Here is an 18,408-nt window from a genome sequence, read left to right on the forward strand (position 1 = left end):
GTTTTGTTTTTTATCACCTTCAAAAAGCTTAATTTTTATAGGGTGGCCTGTGCCAGTCGGTTTGCTATGATTTGCAAAGGCAGATTCTACATGAGATATTTTCATACAGTATCATCGCAGGGTGGTTAACAGCTGATTTTTAGATCTCTGCTCCCAAACTTCAATCCTGTCTGCTTTAAAGGGCCAGATTCAGCATTACCCAGCACCTTGTTTAGTCATTTGCACCCTATGCAAATTTTACACCCACTCTGAGGTGGTTTAAATGACTACAGAAGGCCCTTTGGCTCCTTTTCCCACTCCCAACTTCATACCTTCATCACTGGACCAATCAACTTTCACTCAGGGCCCAATCTCACAAGGTGCTGAGCACCTTCAACTCCTATGGAAGGTAGTGGGAGTGGTGACATCCAGCATCTCCCAAGAGGAGCTCAGCACCTTACAGAATCAGGCCATTTACAATTTTTGGTTGAAAATTTTTGCTGAAAAATGCAAATTCAGCTACACCAAAACATTTTGCGAATTCATGCCAGTTTTGAAGTTTGTTTCTAAGAAAAACAATTCTGAAAAAATCAAAATGTTTTGATTTTTTTGGTATGAAATTACTTTTTTCTTTCAAAATTTCTTTTATTTTTTTTCAAAGTTCGAAAGTGTTAAAACATGGCTGAAATCTAAACAAAACATTTTGCTTGACCTGAAATGAAATTGGTTTTCACATAAGAACGGCCATACTGAGTCAGACCAAAGGTCCATCTAGCCCAGCATCCTGTCTTCCGACAGTGGCCAATGCCAGGTACCCCAGAGGGAATGAACAGAACAGGTAATCACCAAGTGATCCATCCCCTGTCGCCCATTCCCAGCTTCTGGCAAACAGAGGCTAGGGACACCATCCCTGCCCATCCCAGCTAATAGCCATTGATAGACATATCTTCCATTAATTTATCTAGTTCTTTTTTGAACCCTGTTATAATCTTGACTTTTCAATTTGCCAAAAATTTGAAAATTTTGTTATTGGTCTGACCCAAAACTAATTTTTTTTTTTTTACTTTTTGAAATTGCCACCCAATTGAAATATCCCATAGCTCTGCTCCGAACAATCCACTTGTCCCACAAGGCCAAAGTGTGCAAACATCCCAACCCAACGCTGCTGTCTTCTACCAGTGTCATTTACACTGTATCTATTTGTGTCTTTATAAAGTCTGCACTGGAAGACCAGGATTATGTTTGCTGTTTATTTTTCCTACTGCAAAAGAGCATATGTCTGTGGTGCTGTACACATAATAAGGTACAAAAGGGCAAACCGAATCTTGTCTTCTTAATTCAGAACTCCTGTGTGGAGAGGCATGACAGGCCAAATTTGCTTTAATTATGTCTCATTTAACTTGGATATTTATTGTTAATCATTATTATTATTCCACTTTTGTGGAACCTGGGGTATGGGCCAGATCCTGAATATTCTTATGCACATGAGCAGCCTTGAGTCGTCTCACTGACTTCAATGGGAGAACTTGCACAAGCAAAGCTACCCTGGTGATTAAGCATTTGCAGGATGAGGCCCTATAAAATGAACCAGAGATGGGACACATTAAGGATGTCATGGTAAGTATTATTTAGGTCTAGAATAGATCCTGCAAATGCTTTAAGCATAGGTGTAGCAGAATTCTATTTTTTCTTTATAATTTCAACAGGTCATAGGTTTATTTTTAAGCATTTTTTTTCAGATTTGTGTCGATTTAAATTTTCACAGTTGCAGATTATGGAACAATGGGCTGGGGTCAGACAATTATCTAATGACAGTAAACGTTGAGATTCAAAAAGAATGCTCTAGAACCCTTAAGACACAAACTGTCAACATCACATGTCAAAATACACAAATTAAAGATCCTTAAACACAAGTTCTCAAGCGCCATTCCCCTCCCTTTGCCTAGCTGCAAATTTCCATGATTGTTGATGGAAATATTGTGTTGGCAGTTTGTGGGTGTGCGGTGAACCTGACATCTAGTGATCACAATCTACCCCTTTCCAAGCCTATAAGCTGCACCCTTGGCCTACTCACGCGCTCCAAGGCCCAGCTCCCCAGAGGGATTTAGGTGCTGGAACCAATGGGCATAAGGCGCCTGAGCACCGAGACGGGTTTGCCGGATCGGGGCCTGACACGGCAAGCGCCGTGGGGGCAGGTCCCAGCAGCAGCCGGCCCGATTTGCTACTGACATCTGAGGTTCTTCTTTTTTGCGAGCTCTCCCCACTGCCACCTCCGGGCCGGCGGGAGCGGGGGGGGGGGGCTCCGGCTTGTCTCCTCGGCTAGGCCCGTGCAGCGCACAGCAGCCCCATGGGGGGGGGGGGGGGGGTGACGGGGCACCCGCAATTCAGCCCCGCCCCCGAGTAATTAGCTGCGGACAGCCCGGGGAAGCGGCGGCTCCGTCCCCGGCCCCGTCCGTGCTGGGCCTAAGCCGGCCCGCCGGCCTCCCTCGGCTCTGGCGCTACAGGCCTAGCAGCGCTGCAGCCTCCCCCGCGGCCTGGCGGAGGCTCCGCAGGCAGCGGGGCGGGGCCAGGAACGCCGGGCAGGAGGCCGCTCGGCCCGGCCGGAACCCGCCTCGGCGGCCTCGTGGCGGCGGCGGCTCGGCTCGGCTGGAGCGCGGCCCGGTGAGCGGAGCTTCGGGCTGGGGCGGGGCGGGCTCTGCGTCCGCCCCGGCCGGCCCTGTTTCCAGCCCCGCTCCCGTCTGCCACCCCCTGATCCCACCCCGCCTTCCCCACCTCCGCTCTCCTCCTCCCGTCCCTCCATTCCCCGCTCCCCACCGCTCTCCTCTGATCCCATCCCTCCTTCCCCACCTCCGCTCTCCTCCTCCCGTCCCTCCATTCCCCGCTACCCACCGCCCTCCTCTGATCCCATCCCTCCTTCCCCACCTCCCCTCTCCTCCTCCCGTCCCTCCATTCCCCGCTACCCACCGCCCTCCTCTGATCCCATCCCTCCTTCCCCACCTCCGCTCTCCTCCTCCCGTCCCTCCATTCCCCGCTACCCACCGCCCTCCTCTGATCCCATCCCTCCTTCCCCACCTCCGCTCTCCTCCTCCCGTCCCTCCATTCCCCGCTACCCACCGCCCTCCTCTGATCCCATCCCTCCTTCCCCACCTCCGCTCTCCTCCTCCCGTCCCTCCATTCCCCGCTACCCACCGCCCTCCTCTGATCCCATCCCTCCTTCCCCACCTCCGCTCTCCTCCTCCCGTCCCTCCATTCCCCGCTACCCACCGCCCTCCTCTGATCCCGTCCCACCTCCCCTCCCCTCTCCTCCTCCCGTCCCTCCATTCCCCGCTACCCACCGCCCTCCTCTGATCCCATCCCTCCTTCCCCACCTCCCCTCTCCTCCTCCCGTCCCTCCATTCCCCGCTACCCACCGCCCTCCTCTGATCCCATCCCTCCTTCCCCACCTCCGCTCTCCTCCTCCCGTCCCTCCATTCCCCGCTACCCACCGCCCTCCTCTGATCCCATCCCTCCTTCCCCACCTCCGCTCTCCTCCTCCCGTCCCTCCATTCCCCGCTACCCACCGCCCTCCTCTGATCCCATCCCTCCTTCCCCACCTCCGCTCTCCTCCTCCCGTCCCTCCATTCCCCGCTACCCACCGCCCTCCTCTGATCCCATCCCTCCTTCCCCACCTCCGCTCTCCTCCTCCCGTCCCTCCATTCCCCGCTACCCACCGCCCTCCTCTGATCCCGTCCCACCTCCCCTCCCCTCTCCTCCTCCCGTCCCTCCATTCCCCGCTACCCACCGCCCTCCTCTGATCCCATCCCACCTCTCCTCCTCCCATCCCTCCATTCCCCTCTACCCACCGCCCTCCTCTGATCCCATCCCTCCTTCCCCACCTCCACTCTCCTCCTCCCGTCCCTCCATTCCCCGCTACCCACCGCCTTCCTCTGATCCCATCCCACCTCCCCTCCCCTCTCCTCCTCCCATCCCTCCATTCCCTGCTACCCACCGCCTTCCTCTGATCCCATCCCACCTTCCCTCCCCTCTCCTCCTCCCATCCCTCCATTCCCCGCTACCCACCGCCTTCCTCTGATCCCATCCCACCTCCCCTCCCCTCCCCTCCCCTCTCCTCCTCCCATCCCTCCATTCCCTGCTACCCACTGCCCTCCTCTGATCCCATCCCTCCTTCCCCACCTCCCATCCCTCCATTCCCCGCTACCCACCGCCCTCCTCTGATCCCATCCCACCTCCCCTCCCCTCTCCTCCTCCCGTCCCTCCATTCCCCGCTACCCACCGCCCTCCTCTGATCCCATCCCACCTCTCCTCCTCCCATCCCTCCATTCCCCTCTACCCACCGCCCTCCTCTGATCCCATCCCTCCTTCCCCACCTCCACTCTCCTCCTCCCGTCCCTCCATTCCCCGCTACCCACCGCCTTCCTCTGATCCCATCCCATCCCACCTCTCCTCCCCTCTCCTCCTCCCATCCCTCCATTCCCTGCTACCCACCGCCTTCCTCTGATCCCATCCCACCTTCCCTCCCCTCTCCTCCTCCCATCCCTCCATTCCCCGCTACCCACCGCCTTCCTCTGATCCCATCCCACCTCCCCTCCCCTCTCCTCCTCCCATCCCTCCATTCCCTGCTACCCACTGCCCTCCTCTGATCCCATCCCTCCTTCCCCACCTCCCATCCCTCCATTGCCCGCTACCCACTGCCCTCCTCTGATCCCATCCCTCCTTCCCCACCTCCCGTCCCTCCATTCCCCGCTACTCACTGCCCTCCTCTGATCCCATCCCTCCTTCCCCACCTCCCATCCCTCCATTCCCCGCTACCCACCGCCCTCCTCTGATCCCATCCCTCCTTCCCCACCTCCGCTCTCCTCCTCCCGTCTCTCCATTCCCCGCTACCCACCGCCCTCCTCTGATCCCATCCCACCTCCCCTCTCCTCTCCTCCTCCCGTCCCTCCATTCCCCGCTACCCACCGCCTTCCTCTGATCCCATCCCACCTCCCCTCCCCTCCCCTCTCCTCCTCCCGTCCCTCCATTCCCCGCTACCCACCGCCTTCCTCTGATCCCATCCCACCTCCCCTCCCCTCTCCTCTCCTCCTCCCGTCCCTCCATTCCCCGCTACCCACCGCCCTCCTCTGATCCCATCCCACCTCCCCTCTCCTCTCCTCCTCCCGTCCCTCCATTCCCCGCTACCCACCGCCTTCCTCTGATCCCATCCCTCCTTCCCCACCTCCCCTCCCCTCTCCTCCTCCCGTCTCTCCATTCCCCGCTACCCACTGCCTTTCTCTGATCCCATCCCACCTCCCCTCCCCTCTCCTCTCCTCCTCCTGTCCCTCCATTCCCTGCTACCTACCGCCCTCCTCTGATCCCATCTCTCCTTCTCCACCTCCCCTCTCCTCCTCCCATCCCTCCGTTCCCTGCTACCCATCTCTCTACCCCCATCCCACCCCTGCTCTCTTCATCCCCATCCCTGCTGGCCCCCATCCCATCCCCTTAATTCTCCTCTCATCTCTCCATTCCCCACTATCCACCCCCACCCCGCTCTCCTCCCCTCCCATCTCTTCACCCCATCCCATTCCCCCTCCTCCCGTCTCACCCCAGTGCTCTCACCTCCCCTTTCCCCCATCCCTCCCCCCCCCACTCTCCCTGGCCTGATCCCATTCCCCTGCTCTCCACTGTCCCATCCTTCCATCCCCCTTCTCTCCACCCCCATCCATCTCTTCCTATCCCTCCAATCCCCTCATCCCACCCCTTCTCCCCTCCCACCTCATCCCGCCTTCTCTCCATCCCTCCCCTCCCCTTGCTCCCAACCCTCCACGCCCTCACTCTTCTCCATCCCCTGTTCCCATTTCCCCAACTGCACCACTTCCCCCCCCCCATCCTCCTAGCTCCACTACCCCTTTCCATTCCCTACCCCGTTCCCTTTTCCCCCCCTCCTGCTCTCCTCCACTCCCCCTCCCTATTCCCCTTTCCCCCTCCATTCCCCCTGCTCCACTTTTCCCATCATCTCTCCATCCCTCACCTGCATAGAGTCACAGCATGGTCTAGCTTAGTGGGCTGGGCATGAGGACTCCTGGGTTCTGTTCCCAGCTGCACCTCCTGAGCCCACATTTCTAAACTTTCATTGTCCTCCATATTGAAGCACCTAATTAAATGGCCTGGTATCCTGAGGGGCTGAGTACTAAGCATTGTCTCCCACGGAGATCCGTGAGAGCGGCAGGTGCTCAGCACCTCTGAACTCTGCTCACCTTTATGTAGGTACCTAATAGTGTTGGGTTTAACCTTTGTCCCCACAATTTCCTGTGACATGGGAATAGTATTTCCTAACCTCCCTGGACTGGCTGGGAGGATTAATTATATTTGCACACTGCTTTGACAATGTGAAGAGTTAGGTACTATCCTGCCATCCCTCCTGGGCCCCATTACCAGCTCTCCTCTTCCGTCTGCTGCACCCTCTCCATCTGTGTGTTGGGCTCCCCTTCTCTCTGTCTGTCCACCCCCACCTCTGAACCCATTCTGTAATCCTTTCAGCTGGGCTGTAAAACACCATGTTCTTTCCCTCCTCTCCAGCCACCTGTTCTTCTTTCTGTTTCCTCTGGTTGCTGAGGGCCTGGGGAGCCGTCCCAAGCTGCTTAGGCAGGAGGAAATGAACTCTGCCTATCGTTCCACTCGGTTCGCTTTTTCTCTTCCAGGCAGTAAAATGGAGGAGTTGAACCAGGCACTGGCTTCCAGCTTTGCAGTGTCTCAGGACCTAAACAGCACAGCAGCCCCTCACCCCCGACTGGCACAGTACAAGTCCAAGTACAGTTCCTTGGAGCAGGCAGAGAGGAGACGTCGGCTCCTGGAACTTCAGAAATCGTAAGGGTCCCATAACTGATGGCATTTTCCCCTTGGCTGGTAATCCTTTTAGAGCTACTCCAGGGGCTTGTCTCTGTCTGCCCCATAGCTTGTGGGCCAGGCGTTTTATCAATGGTGTTTTGATATGTGGCGGCTACTCACTGTAGGGTCATGTGAGTGTGAAGTACTCTGGCCTTGGTGTGCCTCCAGCATGTACCCATGGGTTGGCATGTTTGAAGGGTGGCACTAGTGCTACCATGTTTAGCTGCTGGGCTTGGAAACGGGGGAAGACTGGTACCAGTGGGTCAGGAACGATCCCTTGGTACTGCTATGAGAATGTATAGTTACTTAGAATCCACAGAGCTAGACGAATAACTCCACATGGCATGTCCGAGTGTGTAGCCTATATGGCAGTTTGCCGGGAGGGGAGGGGAGAGTATGCATGGGAATCAGAGCAGAAATGGAGAGTGGGGCATCCCTGTGCCGCCTGGGAACGTGCTCTGAAGTGCAGCTTTCAGGATGACCCGCTTGGGTTCCTTATAGCTGTGTCTTTCCAGAATAAGAATGCTCTGTGACAGGATGTGCGATTACAGTGTGTTCTACTCATGCTTTGGGTATGTTAAGGCAGAGGCCAAATGCCTCCAGCACTGAGCTGTGTAGGGGGGATAGACGCCGGAGCTCCGCAACCCACAGTCTGTTGTTAAAGTTAGAAAACAGTTGTTGTTCTGGTATTCTGGCTGGCTCGTGTGCGGATGGTCTCAAAGGGCACAGCTGAGAATCCTCATTGGCTACATGGACCATTCCCTTAACAAGCGCATGTATTCAGCGCCTTGCTCACTGGACCCAGACACAGCATTCCAGCGTGCGTGGGAGGGCGGAAATGGCCATGTCTCCTTTCAAAGAGGGAAATGGATTTCTCTGTTCTCTCCTGCAGTAAGAGATTGGACTATGTGAACCATGCCAGGAGACTGGCAGAGGATGACTGGACTGGAGCTGAGAGGGAGGAGGAAAGTGAAGATGCGGGCAATGAGGATATGGACGTTGACGTGGGCAAGAAGTTGCCAAAGCGCTATGCTAACCAAGTGAGCAGGGATACATAGCACAGGGAAACGATGGGCCTGCTCCTGAGAATGAGCGTGTGCATGTGTCTGTGTAGGAAAGTGCATGCAGGGGTGAGCACTGTGTACATGCATGCGCAGTGCTTATAGGCAACAGGTGAAAGCTCATCTGCATTCAGGGCAGAATTGCAGGGTTGGGGGAGGTGTGTGTGGGTGGATGCCAATCCAATGGTGAAATCATAGTAGGGATAGTACGTAAGATAGAGTGAAAGTGTTTCCCAAAGTAGCAACACATTTCCTTACCCCTGTTATAAATCCACTGTTATAAACATTTTAACTGACTCACACCCACGGCTTTTAATTCACTGTGAGACCTTCTGTCATTCCCTATGGGACTGTTCAGTGCTATTAAAAAGAGGTCGGATATCCACGTAAGTGTCCATTTAGACGCATGGGGCTGTGAACTAGAAGTCACCGATGCAGATCTAGGCCTCGTTGGAGAAAGCAGGGCCATTATTTGTGTTTCTTGACCTTTAAGTATTTGTTCAGTTCCCAAGTGTCATCATTAACACTGTTGCTATGTAACCCTACAGCTAATGCTTTCTGAGTGGCTGATTGATGTCCCCCCAGATCTGGAACAAGAATGGATCCTGGTGATGTGTCCCATGGGGAAAAGGGCACTGATTGTGGCATCCAGGGTAAGAGATCATAGTGTGTGTCAACCACACAAAGCACAGTAGTGGAACTCTGTATGTGCGCCCATCCGTCCATCCTAATAAAATGAGATGTTAGTCCATGAATTCTGGTTGCTGTCTTCCTGCCAATGCTGCAAAAACCTGCTCCTAGGGGAGTTTTGCTACTGATGTCAGTGGGGGTATATCTAAAATCAGTTATGCTGGGGGGCCTGGTTTCAATACAGTGGTTTCCGGATGCTGTTAAAATACATCCCCATCTTGTAAGGTACATGGGATAGGTCTGTGGTTGTAACTGGATCTGTGTTTTAAAGCCTTGAGTACAGTCACACTGCAAGCCACGGGTCTAACAGCAGCAGGGGCAGTTTTGACTTTCTCCATTTCCCTGCAGGGCTCCACTGCAGCTTACACCAAGAGTGGATTTTGTGTCAACAGGTTCCCCTCCCTCTTGCCAGGGGGAAACAGGCGCAATTCGGCAACTGGGAAAGGTAATGATCTGAAGAGGCCTTCAAAATCGGTACGAGAGACCTGGCCTGCTTCTCTGTGTGTATTTAGTCATGGGCTGCCCCAGCAGGACTAGGTTCTCCTTGTGGCTAAAGGGTAATCCAGCCTCCGTGTCTACCTATTTACATTGTGATGTGAGATGTACGGGGAATATTTGGGGTATTTTTTCACTATTTTAAGATCAGTTTCTCTTGGAGAAGAGTGTTATCGGTTGAACTCAGGCTCACAACCTCCATATCCTTTTCTCTGTGTTAACACAAGTCCTTCTGCACTGGTAGACTGTCTAGTATTCCCACGGGTAAAGTGTGTGTGAGAGCAGGGATGGGCAAACTGCGGGCTGGATCCAGCCCGCCAGCCGTTTAAATCCGGCCTTCAAGCTCCTGTGGGGGAGCAGGGTCTGGGGCTTGCCATGTTCTGGTGCTCCAGCTGGAGAGCAGGGTTTGGGGCTGCTCCACGCAGCTCCTGGAAGCAGCGGCATGTCTCCCCCCCTCAGCCCCCCCCCCCCCCCCCCGGCTCCTACACGTAGGGGCAGCCAGGGGGCTCCGCTCTGCACGCTGCCCCCACCCCAAGCGCTGCCCCTGCAGCTCCCATTGGCTGTGAACTGCAGCCATTGGGAGCTGCAGGGTGGCGCCTGCAGACCGGACAGCGTGCAAAGCCGCCTGGCCGCGCCTCCACATAGGAGCCGGAGAGGAACATGCCACTGCTTCCCGGAGCCGCTTGAGGTAGGAGCCACTTGAGGTAGGCGCCACCCGGAGCCTGGACCCCTGAGCCTCTCCTTGTGCACCAACCCCTTGCCACAGCCCTGATCCCCCTCCGAACTCCTAGGACCCAGCCTGGAGCACCCTCCTGCACCCCAAATCCCTCATCCCCAGCCCCACCCCAGAGCCCTCACCCCCCCCACCCCACGCCTCAGCCCAGAGCCCTCTCCCACACCCTGAACTCCTCATTTCTGGCCCCACCCTGGAGCCCACCCCCCTCCCCCCCTCCCGCACCCCAACCCCAATTTTGTGAGCATTCTTGGCCCACCATACAATTTCTATTCCCAGATGTGGCCCTTGGACCAAAAAGTTTCTACACCCCTGGTGTAGACCCTTAACTTACTCTTTGTAATATATAACCGAATCAGTGCAGCTTTGTGTAATAAGAGAGGTTGTGAATGCATGGAAGACTTTTTCAGTGGATCCATAGCTTCCTCTTCACGGTTCGATTCCTCCGCCTAGCAGTCTGCCCTGCATGTTCACTGACTCTACTCAGCAGATGGTGTCTTTCCTGTGCCCCTCTAAGCTAGGCTGGATTCTATTGCAGTAGCTTCCAAAGCTGGAATGGGAGCGAAGAGTGTGTTGGGCAGAGTTCTTCCAGCCCAAGCTGTAGTAAAAGTCCTGATAGTGTCAGAGCTGTAGTATGTAGTCCTGAGTCTGTAGCACTCCATGCATGGATCACCTGTGTTTGTATGTACAGACTACACGATCTTGGACTGTATCTACAGCGAAGTGAACCAGACGTACTACATCCTTGATGTGATGTGTTGGAGGGGGCATCCTGTTTATGACTGTCAGGTACTGGACCTTTCTTCACCCTAGCCAGTGCATTCAACCCCCCTCCTTACTGAAGGGAGCCTCATTGTGTCGCTTGTTCTCTGAACCGCGTCACATATCAGGGATTCAGTGGAATCTGCAGTGGTGGATGCCGTGAGGCACCATAGTAGACTCCTCAGTGTTTGGGATGGATGATCACTGCCCTGTGTGTCTTCTGCCTTCTCCAGACAGATTTCCGATTCTACTGGCTTCATTCTAAGATACAAGAAGAGGAAGGGCTGGCAGAGAAAAGCAGAATTAATCCAGTAAGTCCTTTGTATCAAGAGCACCAGGAGAGTGTCGGTTTAACTTTCCCATTCAGAATGGGCTATGTTTTGGCATGTTCGTTGGTCTGATCCTCCACATGTCACCACTTGGTCACTGAAATGTTCTTCTGATGAAATGAGATCCCACGTTCAGGATGTAAACAAAACATTTAAAAACAATAAACCTGCACTTTCCACCCTAAGTGCTGGAGGAGATCTGGGCTGCAGGGGATTAACTGACTGCAGTGCCACTTTTAGTCTCCCTGACTGAAATGCAGATGTAAAGGAAAATCAGCAAGGTTTCCCCAGGGACAGCATTAGTGTGCATTTGCTCTCCAATAGGAATCCTCTTTTAATGTTAAGAGAGAGCCTCACCTGCTCTCAAGAACTTGCTTTCTGTCTGAGGGGTTGAGTTTGAGGCAGAACCAGAGATTCATAAAGTACCAGCCCTTTCTCTACTGAGCTGTGCTGAATGCATGAAATTGAAGGGACTGAGGCTGTGATGAGGCCAGTTTCTGTGCAGTACAGAGTGCCCTCAACTTCCACTGACTCCAATGAGAGATGATAACACATCAGAGGCCCCTGATCACTGAGCTGTTATTTTGAACAGTTGTTCCTGAATACTCTCACTCTTAAAATCCAGGGGGCTACTCATGAGTTTAAAGTTAGGCAAGTGCTTAAGCACCTTGTTGAAGGAAGATCTGTTCCCTGTTCTATTAAAGTGGTTACTGCTGCATATGTGAGCCATGGTCTCAAGGGGGTTAACAAAAACTCTGCCAGCTGCTCAGGTCTCTGCTGTGCAAACAGAAATATGGAGCTTGTTCCTACAAACACTTGCTACGAGGTGTAATGCTCACCGCCACGAGTAATTCACTTCAGTAGGGTTTCTCAGTGGCAAGTATTGTACTCAGTAGTAAGTCTTTCTAGGATTGAACCCATAGATTGTAAGCTCTTCAGAGCCTGGACTCTGATTTATATGGTGCCATACGCCCCTGTGGGGCTATGAAACTCGTAACCGTCAACCAGGCGGAGCTGGTTGTGCAATCAGTGATATGCTCAGAGAGAGCAATTTGGGGCTAAACTCACTGCAGGCGTAAATGGGCATGTCTCTGATTTCAGTGAATATGCATCTTATGTCTGTGGCGAATCTGTTGATCAACATTCAACAGATGCTACTTGTGCTCATGCTGAAACAGGAGTAACAAAAAGATCATTGGGCTGGTTTTCAGAAGTGGTGGGCACCTGCATCTGCCATTGACTTGAACTGCAGGTAATCGGCACCTCTGAACAATTAAGTCCTGTCGCTTTATCTCCAGAACCCAAAGCTTTGTAACACTCGGTACAATTAGATGGCCAGTGGAAGAGAATGCACTAACTGCTCTAATTCTCTTACTCTTTCAGTTTAAATTTGTGGGCCTGCAGAGTTTCCCCTGCACCCCAGAGAGCCTAGGCAAGGTGCTGGCCATGGACTTTCCCTTTGAGGTAAGAGGGCTTTCTGCCTTCGGTGGAGGGACTGGGAACTTGGGACCATGTTGTGGCTCAGTGACAACAGAGCTGTGTGTTGTATAGGGGCTGGGGGGGGTGGGGGAGTGGTTTTAGGGATGTACTGTAAGAAGAGAAGATGCATTTGGGGTAACATGTCTGATTTTACTTGGGAATTGTGGCTTCTGCAGACATGCTGGAAGCCAACTCAGCTGCAACCTGGCTCCCATACAATGGACCAACAGTAAAGGATGGTCTTGTGGTTAAAGCACTAGACTGAGACTCAGGAGACTGCAGTCATTTCCCACCTCTGCCACCGAGACCATGTATGACCTTGGACAAGTCACTTCATTCATCTGCATCTTTTCTCCATCTGTAATCTTGGATAACCATACTTCCCTGCCTCATGTGGTGAGGACAGATTCACCTGTGGCTGAGGTGTTTAGATCCTACAGTGATGGGGGGCCATATATGAACCTAGATAGAAAGGGAGACCACCATTCCTTCTCAATTACCCCAAGCCAAATGCCTCTCTGACTCTCAACTGCCTCTCTTGAGCTCTCTAGGCTCATGTAAGCAATTACAACAAATGCAGACTGAAACATACTGAAAAGCAAATGCCAGATTTGCTGGTAACAGTTGATTGTCTGATACCTTCTTGTTAAGGCAAAGATAGTCATCAGATTTGGCCAGCAAGTCTGAGTCCTCTGAATGGCAGTGCCAGGTCTTGTGCTGGAATTGTACTAAGCAAAGAGCAGAATGCACAGACCATCTATAAAGTCTTTATGATTCTTTAGCCAATAGGCTCTCTTGACTGCCAAAACTTGAAGAATCTGGCAGCCTTAGTGACATTTTTGGCCTGAAAGCTTAATTCTGCTCTAGACATCTCCCCCTGGAAGAGAGCTGTAGAATGTAATCCCACTGAAGGAGGAGTAGAAAGTACCAGGAAGACACTGAAATTCTCAATAGACTCAATTTTCCTCTCTGGATTTATCACTCTCTCATGTATCCCAGTCACAATTTGCCCCCAGATTTCCAGCCGTGAAAGGCTAGCGCATCAACATGCTGGGTCATCAAGCTGACCCTTGTCTAATTTGTCTCTAACTGTAGCTCTGAGTTCTCTTCCTAAGCCAGTACTGACACAGAAATAGGTCACCACACATTCACTAAAGAAAACTGACTGAATGACCATGTTAAATTTCAAAGGGGTAGCCGTGTTAGTCTGGATCTGTAAAAGCAGCAAAGAGTCCTGTGGCACCTTATAGACTAACAGACGTATTGTAGCATGAGCTTTCTTGGGTGAATACCATGTCACATGCATCTGAAGAAGTGGGTATTCACCCACGAAGGCTCATGCTACAATACGTCTGTTAGTCTATAAGGTGCCACAGGACTCTTTGCTGCATGTTAAATTTGCCACTAGAGGGAGCTCATGAAGTCCCTGTAATGTAGCATGGATACCACCCGTGGGACAAAAAGAATTAAAACTTGCGGGCTACAGGTGGACCAAGTCTTGCTTATGGACTGCATCCTATGAAAACCAAATGAATTTGCATGTTTGGCTGCGTCAAGAAAGCAAAGGTGAATTTTCCCCATTTGTTAATTCTGGAGGGACGTATAGCATTCATGCTATTCAAATGATTTCTTGCATGTGATGGCAGTGAGTTTAGCCAAATTTTTCAAACCTCGGTCCCTAAAGTGAAGTTTCTGACTCCAAATTTAGGACCTGATCGAAAGCCCAGTGAGGTCAGTGGGAGTCTTTCTGTTGATTTTCAGTGGGCTTTCGATCAGTCCACTGGCCTCTTAAATAAAAGTGATTTATGAGTCTGTATTTCAGAGATGCTGAGCCTGCACAAATCTGATGGAAGTAATTGGAAATCCTATGGAAGTCAATTGGAGCTGCAGGAGCTCGGCTCTTTGGAAAATCATAAGCCTCTTTTACTTAGGTATCAAAGTCTGAGCTTAACTTGAGGCACTCAAGTTTGAAAGTGTTGGCCACAAAAAAATAAAATCCCTCCATCCCAATTTCCCATCAAGTTCAGTCTTGTGCAAACAGTAACATTAACCCTCGTTCTGAATTGGCTGGCGTCAGGACAGTGATTCAGTGTAGAGACAGACAGCAAATTAAATTGGCTGGAATGAAAATAGAAACTGAAATAATTTACAGAAAATACTCTTGAGAGGACATGACTTATCTTGATCTATCTGATTCTTGGCCCAGCTTCTTGGGACTCTCCCCATGTGCTGAAATCTTGAAATAAAAGGAATGCAATTGAAGGCGCTTCCATGGATCTCTACCTAACAGAGTCCCAAAGTTACAAAGACTCTCTCCTGCTTTGGATGGCTAGTATGGCCTCTTATTAACAGCATGCTGTGCGTTACCTGGAACGTATTACATGTGTCTGCATGGCAGTGTGGTGTCACATCAGGAGCTCTCTTTTTCTGAGTCATCCCTTACTTCCCCCATGTGTGGGTTTGCATTCAGAATATTCAGGGATCGTGCCCAAGCAGAATATGAATCTCATTGCTTTGGTTCATGTTCAGTTAACACAGAAGTCCCCTGTCCATGGGATTTTTCTGCCAGAGCCTCACAGTGATCGATAACCAAGTAACCCTCTCTCTTCCCCAGTTACTCTGCACAGTCAGCCTCTTTGCTCACACGCAAATTGCTTTTTAGAGCTCAGTTGACTTTGCTAAAAGGAGCCCCCCCCGCCCAGACATTAAGAAATCCCAAGGTAAGGTGTAATCTGACCAAGTGCACCTATGGGAATCAGTGGAAGGGATAATCGAAAATCCTTAGTGTGCTGGGTAAATCTAAATGGAAAAGAGGCTAATAGGTAACGTCAGCCAGCTTCAGTGCTTGAATTGCAGTGGTAGCAAAAGGCTAAGGGCCTTATCCTTCAAGTACAGAGGGCCCTTGACTGCCATTGATTTGGGTGGGAGATAAGGACACTCATTACCTCCTGAGATTCATTAAGAATTTATTGAGCATGAGGAAGCTGACAGAACAGGAGCAGTAGACTGATCAGGGCTGCTTGCCATCTCTGCCTCTGACTAATCACTTCCAAGATGTCCTATTATTTTAATAATTATAATAAAAAAAAACCACTGAGATGTTCTTTCTGTAAGGCTGCTTTATTAAAAATCAGCCTGAGTTTCTTCAGTGCAGGAGCACAGCAACCAAACACTGATATTTGCTGATCAACTGACACTAGCCTAACTATTTGTTGTGTGTTTTTAATGATCTGATGGACGTGACCCATTCAGCATTTAATTGTATTCCTATCGAAAGGCGCACTAATCTGATTGTATTGGAACTCTTGGGTTTCCACTTTACTCTTCCTTGGTTTATCTCATTGTCTGAAATAATCAAATAAAATGTCTGATTGTTTTAGCTTGAAAGTGAAAAGAGATCAGTAAAGCTGGGAAGCATCAAAGTCAAATGTATTTGCTTTCAGATCTCTCTGTGCACACTTACACCTGAAATACCTCTGTCCCCTGATGTAAATGCTGCCCATTCCATCTCTCTCTCTCTGCCTCCTACAGATAGATGGGCTCCTCTTCTACCACAAACAAACCCACTACAGCCCTGGCAGCACCCCACTGGTGGGCTGGCTCCGACCCTACATGGTATCAGACATCCTTGGGATGACTGTGCCAGCTAATCCGCTAACTACCAAACCAGACTACGCCGGGCACCAGCTCCAGCAGATCATTGAGCATAAGAAGAGTAAAAAGCTGGCAGGAGAGGAGGGATGCTTGAGCTCCAAGGAGGTGGCTGAGAATGGACGTTATGAGTTGGAACACTTGTCTACACCTCGTCCGGCAGAATCTCCCAACAGCCAAGTTGAGACAGCAAGCCACATGGAGAGCTAGACTACTGTAATGGGATGGTTTTATTGAGAGGGTGAGGGGCTACAGCGCAGCCTTCTTGTTTTCCATTATTGCTCATACTGGCTGGGAGGAGGATAATGATCATTGGATGGCTCTGTTTTAAGTGCCTTTAAGAGAAATAGGTCAGCTTTAACACAGTTTTTGCAAGGACTGTCACTTCTGTGGAGATGCTAAGGATTAGTCTTACCTGCTGAGGAAATCTGCTCTTGGGATTGCAGCCTGTACCAAACTGCATGGTTACTCATTTAGAACCTGATCCTGTTCCTATTGAAATCCATGGCAAAACTCCATTCTCAGAGCAGGATTCAGACACTTCTTTGTAAACTGAACACCAAATACCAGGCCTCAGACAAACCTTATTAGGCTGAAAATCTGGGGCATTTCCTCCTCCAATCCAGTGGTTTGCACTTAATACCCTTTCGAAGAAAGTTTTGTGGTCAGTCTGATTCTAGTTTCAGAGGGTTGCACTATAAGCCTAAAATCTGAAGGCTGTGTTTGACACCCACATGTTACTGAGAAACAGACTTTCCTTGCATCAGAACAGGCCCCTGTATCGAAAAATGGCCGTGTGCAAAAAGAACTCAGCATAATTTTATTCTCTGACCCTTTTTGCAATAGGGGAAATGCCCAAGTCATGTTGAATCTTTTTGTGGTTGAATGTGCAGAATAAAATGTTTCACAGAAATATTAACTCTTCAGTCTCTCTTACCAGTTAACCAATTTTGAATTATCATTTAGATATCTTTGGATCAGGCACTTTATAGCACTAACTGAAACCAGGAAAATGTTATGTATGGTTGAGTTTCACAACTTAACAACGCACCTTCGTCCTTATCTCATGCTCTCCCTGCTATTTCAATCCTAGCCCTCTCTTGTATACAGATTTTCAACTGCATTTATATGTACCAGGAAGTGTCTACACTACAAACAGTACAGCAGTGCCACTGTTGTGTGGGCACTTGGTACTGCAACAGGAGGGTGTTGTCTGTCGCTATATTAAACCAATCTCCTCGAGAGGCAGCAGCTAGGTTGTTGGGAGAATTCTTCCATCAACCCGACTGCTCTACGGTAAGGGTTAAGTCAACATAACTACATCACACAGGGTGTGAAATTTTTCACAGCCCTGAGCCATGGAACTAGGTGATCTAATTTTTAGGTAGACCAGGCCCTAGTTTTATGATTAAAATTAGTATCTGCTAGGATGAGACCACCAAACTCAACTGCCTGGTTACCCAAACTAGGTTTTCACTGGTGATAAAAGGCCAGTATGTTAACCCACAGGCTTGAACTCTTTATTATGTTATATAGACAGCAAATGAGTTATGGTTCCAGCCAACCCACTCAAGTTAAGAGGTGGATAAAAATTCATACTATAAATACTACTGCAGGTGATGTACTGATTCTCCATGATAGCTCTGCTTGATTATGAAGAGAAATCGTATTATGTATAGTAGGTGATGAGCGCCCTGATACCAGAAATGATTCTTTGTGTAGACAGTAGATCCATTTATATACTCTTCCCCCCCCTCCACCCCCATTTTCCCCAGAAAATGCTGGCTTCTATGCCAGTGTGGGTGGCTTGTAGTGCTTTGATTGTACAGCTGATATTGATAATACAAGTGGGCAGCAGGAACCGTAATAACTATACTGAAAACTCAGCATGGAAGAGACTGTTGGCCTATTATCCCCCTTCATTCACACACACATAGGAAATCACGCCCTGGATGTGTGAATGAATTTGGTTGTTAACACTTGGCTTGAATATGCTACAGGCTTCTTCAAACTGCTGTTTACTGTTAGTGTGAAACAACTCTTGGGGTGGGAAGTCTGTACTATTCCCCCTCCCCCCCCCCACACACACACCCCTTCCCTGCACAGTGAGGGATGGAGAATGTATGTGAGGTAATAAGTGTCCTAAGACCTGCTGTAGCCTAAACCAGTGACAGGCTCTGCTTGTAAAAAAATGAATAATACTGCTGTTGCTCTCTGTGAATCTCAGATTCTGATGGCAAAATTCAACTGGTTGGAGGAAATTGGTGCAAGAGGCACACTGGAAGCATAGGCCCCTAATCAGGGTGTTTTTCAGATGCAATAAAGTGCTAATTTATTTAATCATCCAGGAATCCAAATCTAAGGC

General features: G+C 50.6%; 1 protein-coding gene across 3 annotated transcripts; it reads left to right on the forward strand.

Annotated features, from left to right (window-relative positions):
• Window positions 1-2,507: 2,507 nt before the first annotated feature.
• On the forward strand, window positions 2,508-16,956 carry SNUPN (snurportin 1). Of its 3 annotated transcripts, XR_010591092.1 has the most exons (10): window positions 2,508-2,640; window positions 6,657-6,822; window positions 7,736-7,883; window positions 8,453-8,557; window positions 8,943-9,039; window positions 10,514-10,611; window positions 10,818-10,895; window positions 12,297-12,377; window positions 12,569-12,788; window positions 15,924-16,956. XR_010591092.1 is itself a non-coding variant. In XM_005290575.5 (9 exons), the coding sequence occupies exons 2-9, from the start codon at window positions 6,665-6,667 to the stop codon at window positions 16,251-16,253; spliced, it is 1,095 nt and encodes a 364-aa protein (XP_005290632.1). In that variant the 5' UTR covers window positions 2,508-2,640; window positions 6,657-6,664; the 3' UTR covers window positions 16,254-16,956. The 3 variants fall into 3 exon arrangements, 2 of the variants coding, with proteins under 2 accessions (XP_005290632.1, XP_005290633.1); XM_005290575.5 differs by lacking the exon at window positions 12,569-12,788; XM_005290576.5 differs by lacking the exons at window positions 2,508-2,640; window positions 12,569-12,788 and adding an exon at window positions 5,985-6,218.
• The last annotated feature ends 1,452 nt before the right edge of the window (window positions 16,957-18,408 follow it).

The sequence above is a fragment of the Chrysemys picta genome, chromosome 10 (genome assembly GCF_011386835.1).
Source record: "Chrysemys picta bellii isolate R12L10 chromosome 10, ASM1138683v2, whole genome shotgun sequence".
Taxonomy (NCBI): Eukaryota; Metazoa; Chordata; order Testudines; family Emydidae; genus Chrysemys; species Chrysemys picta.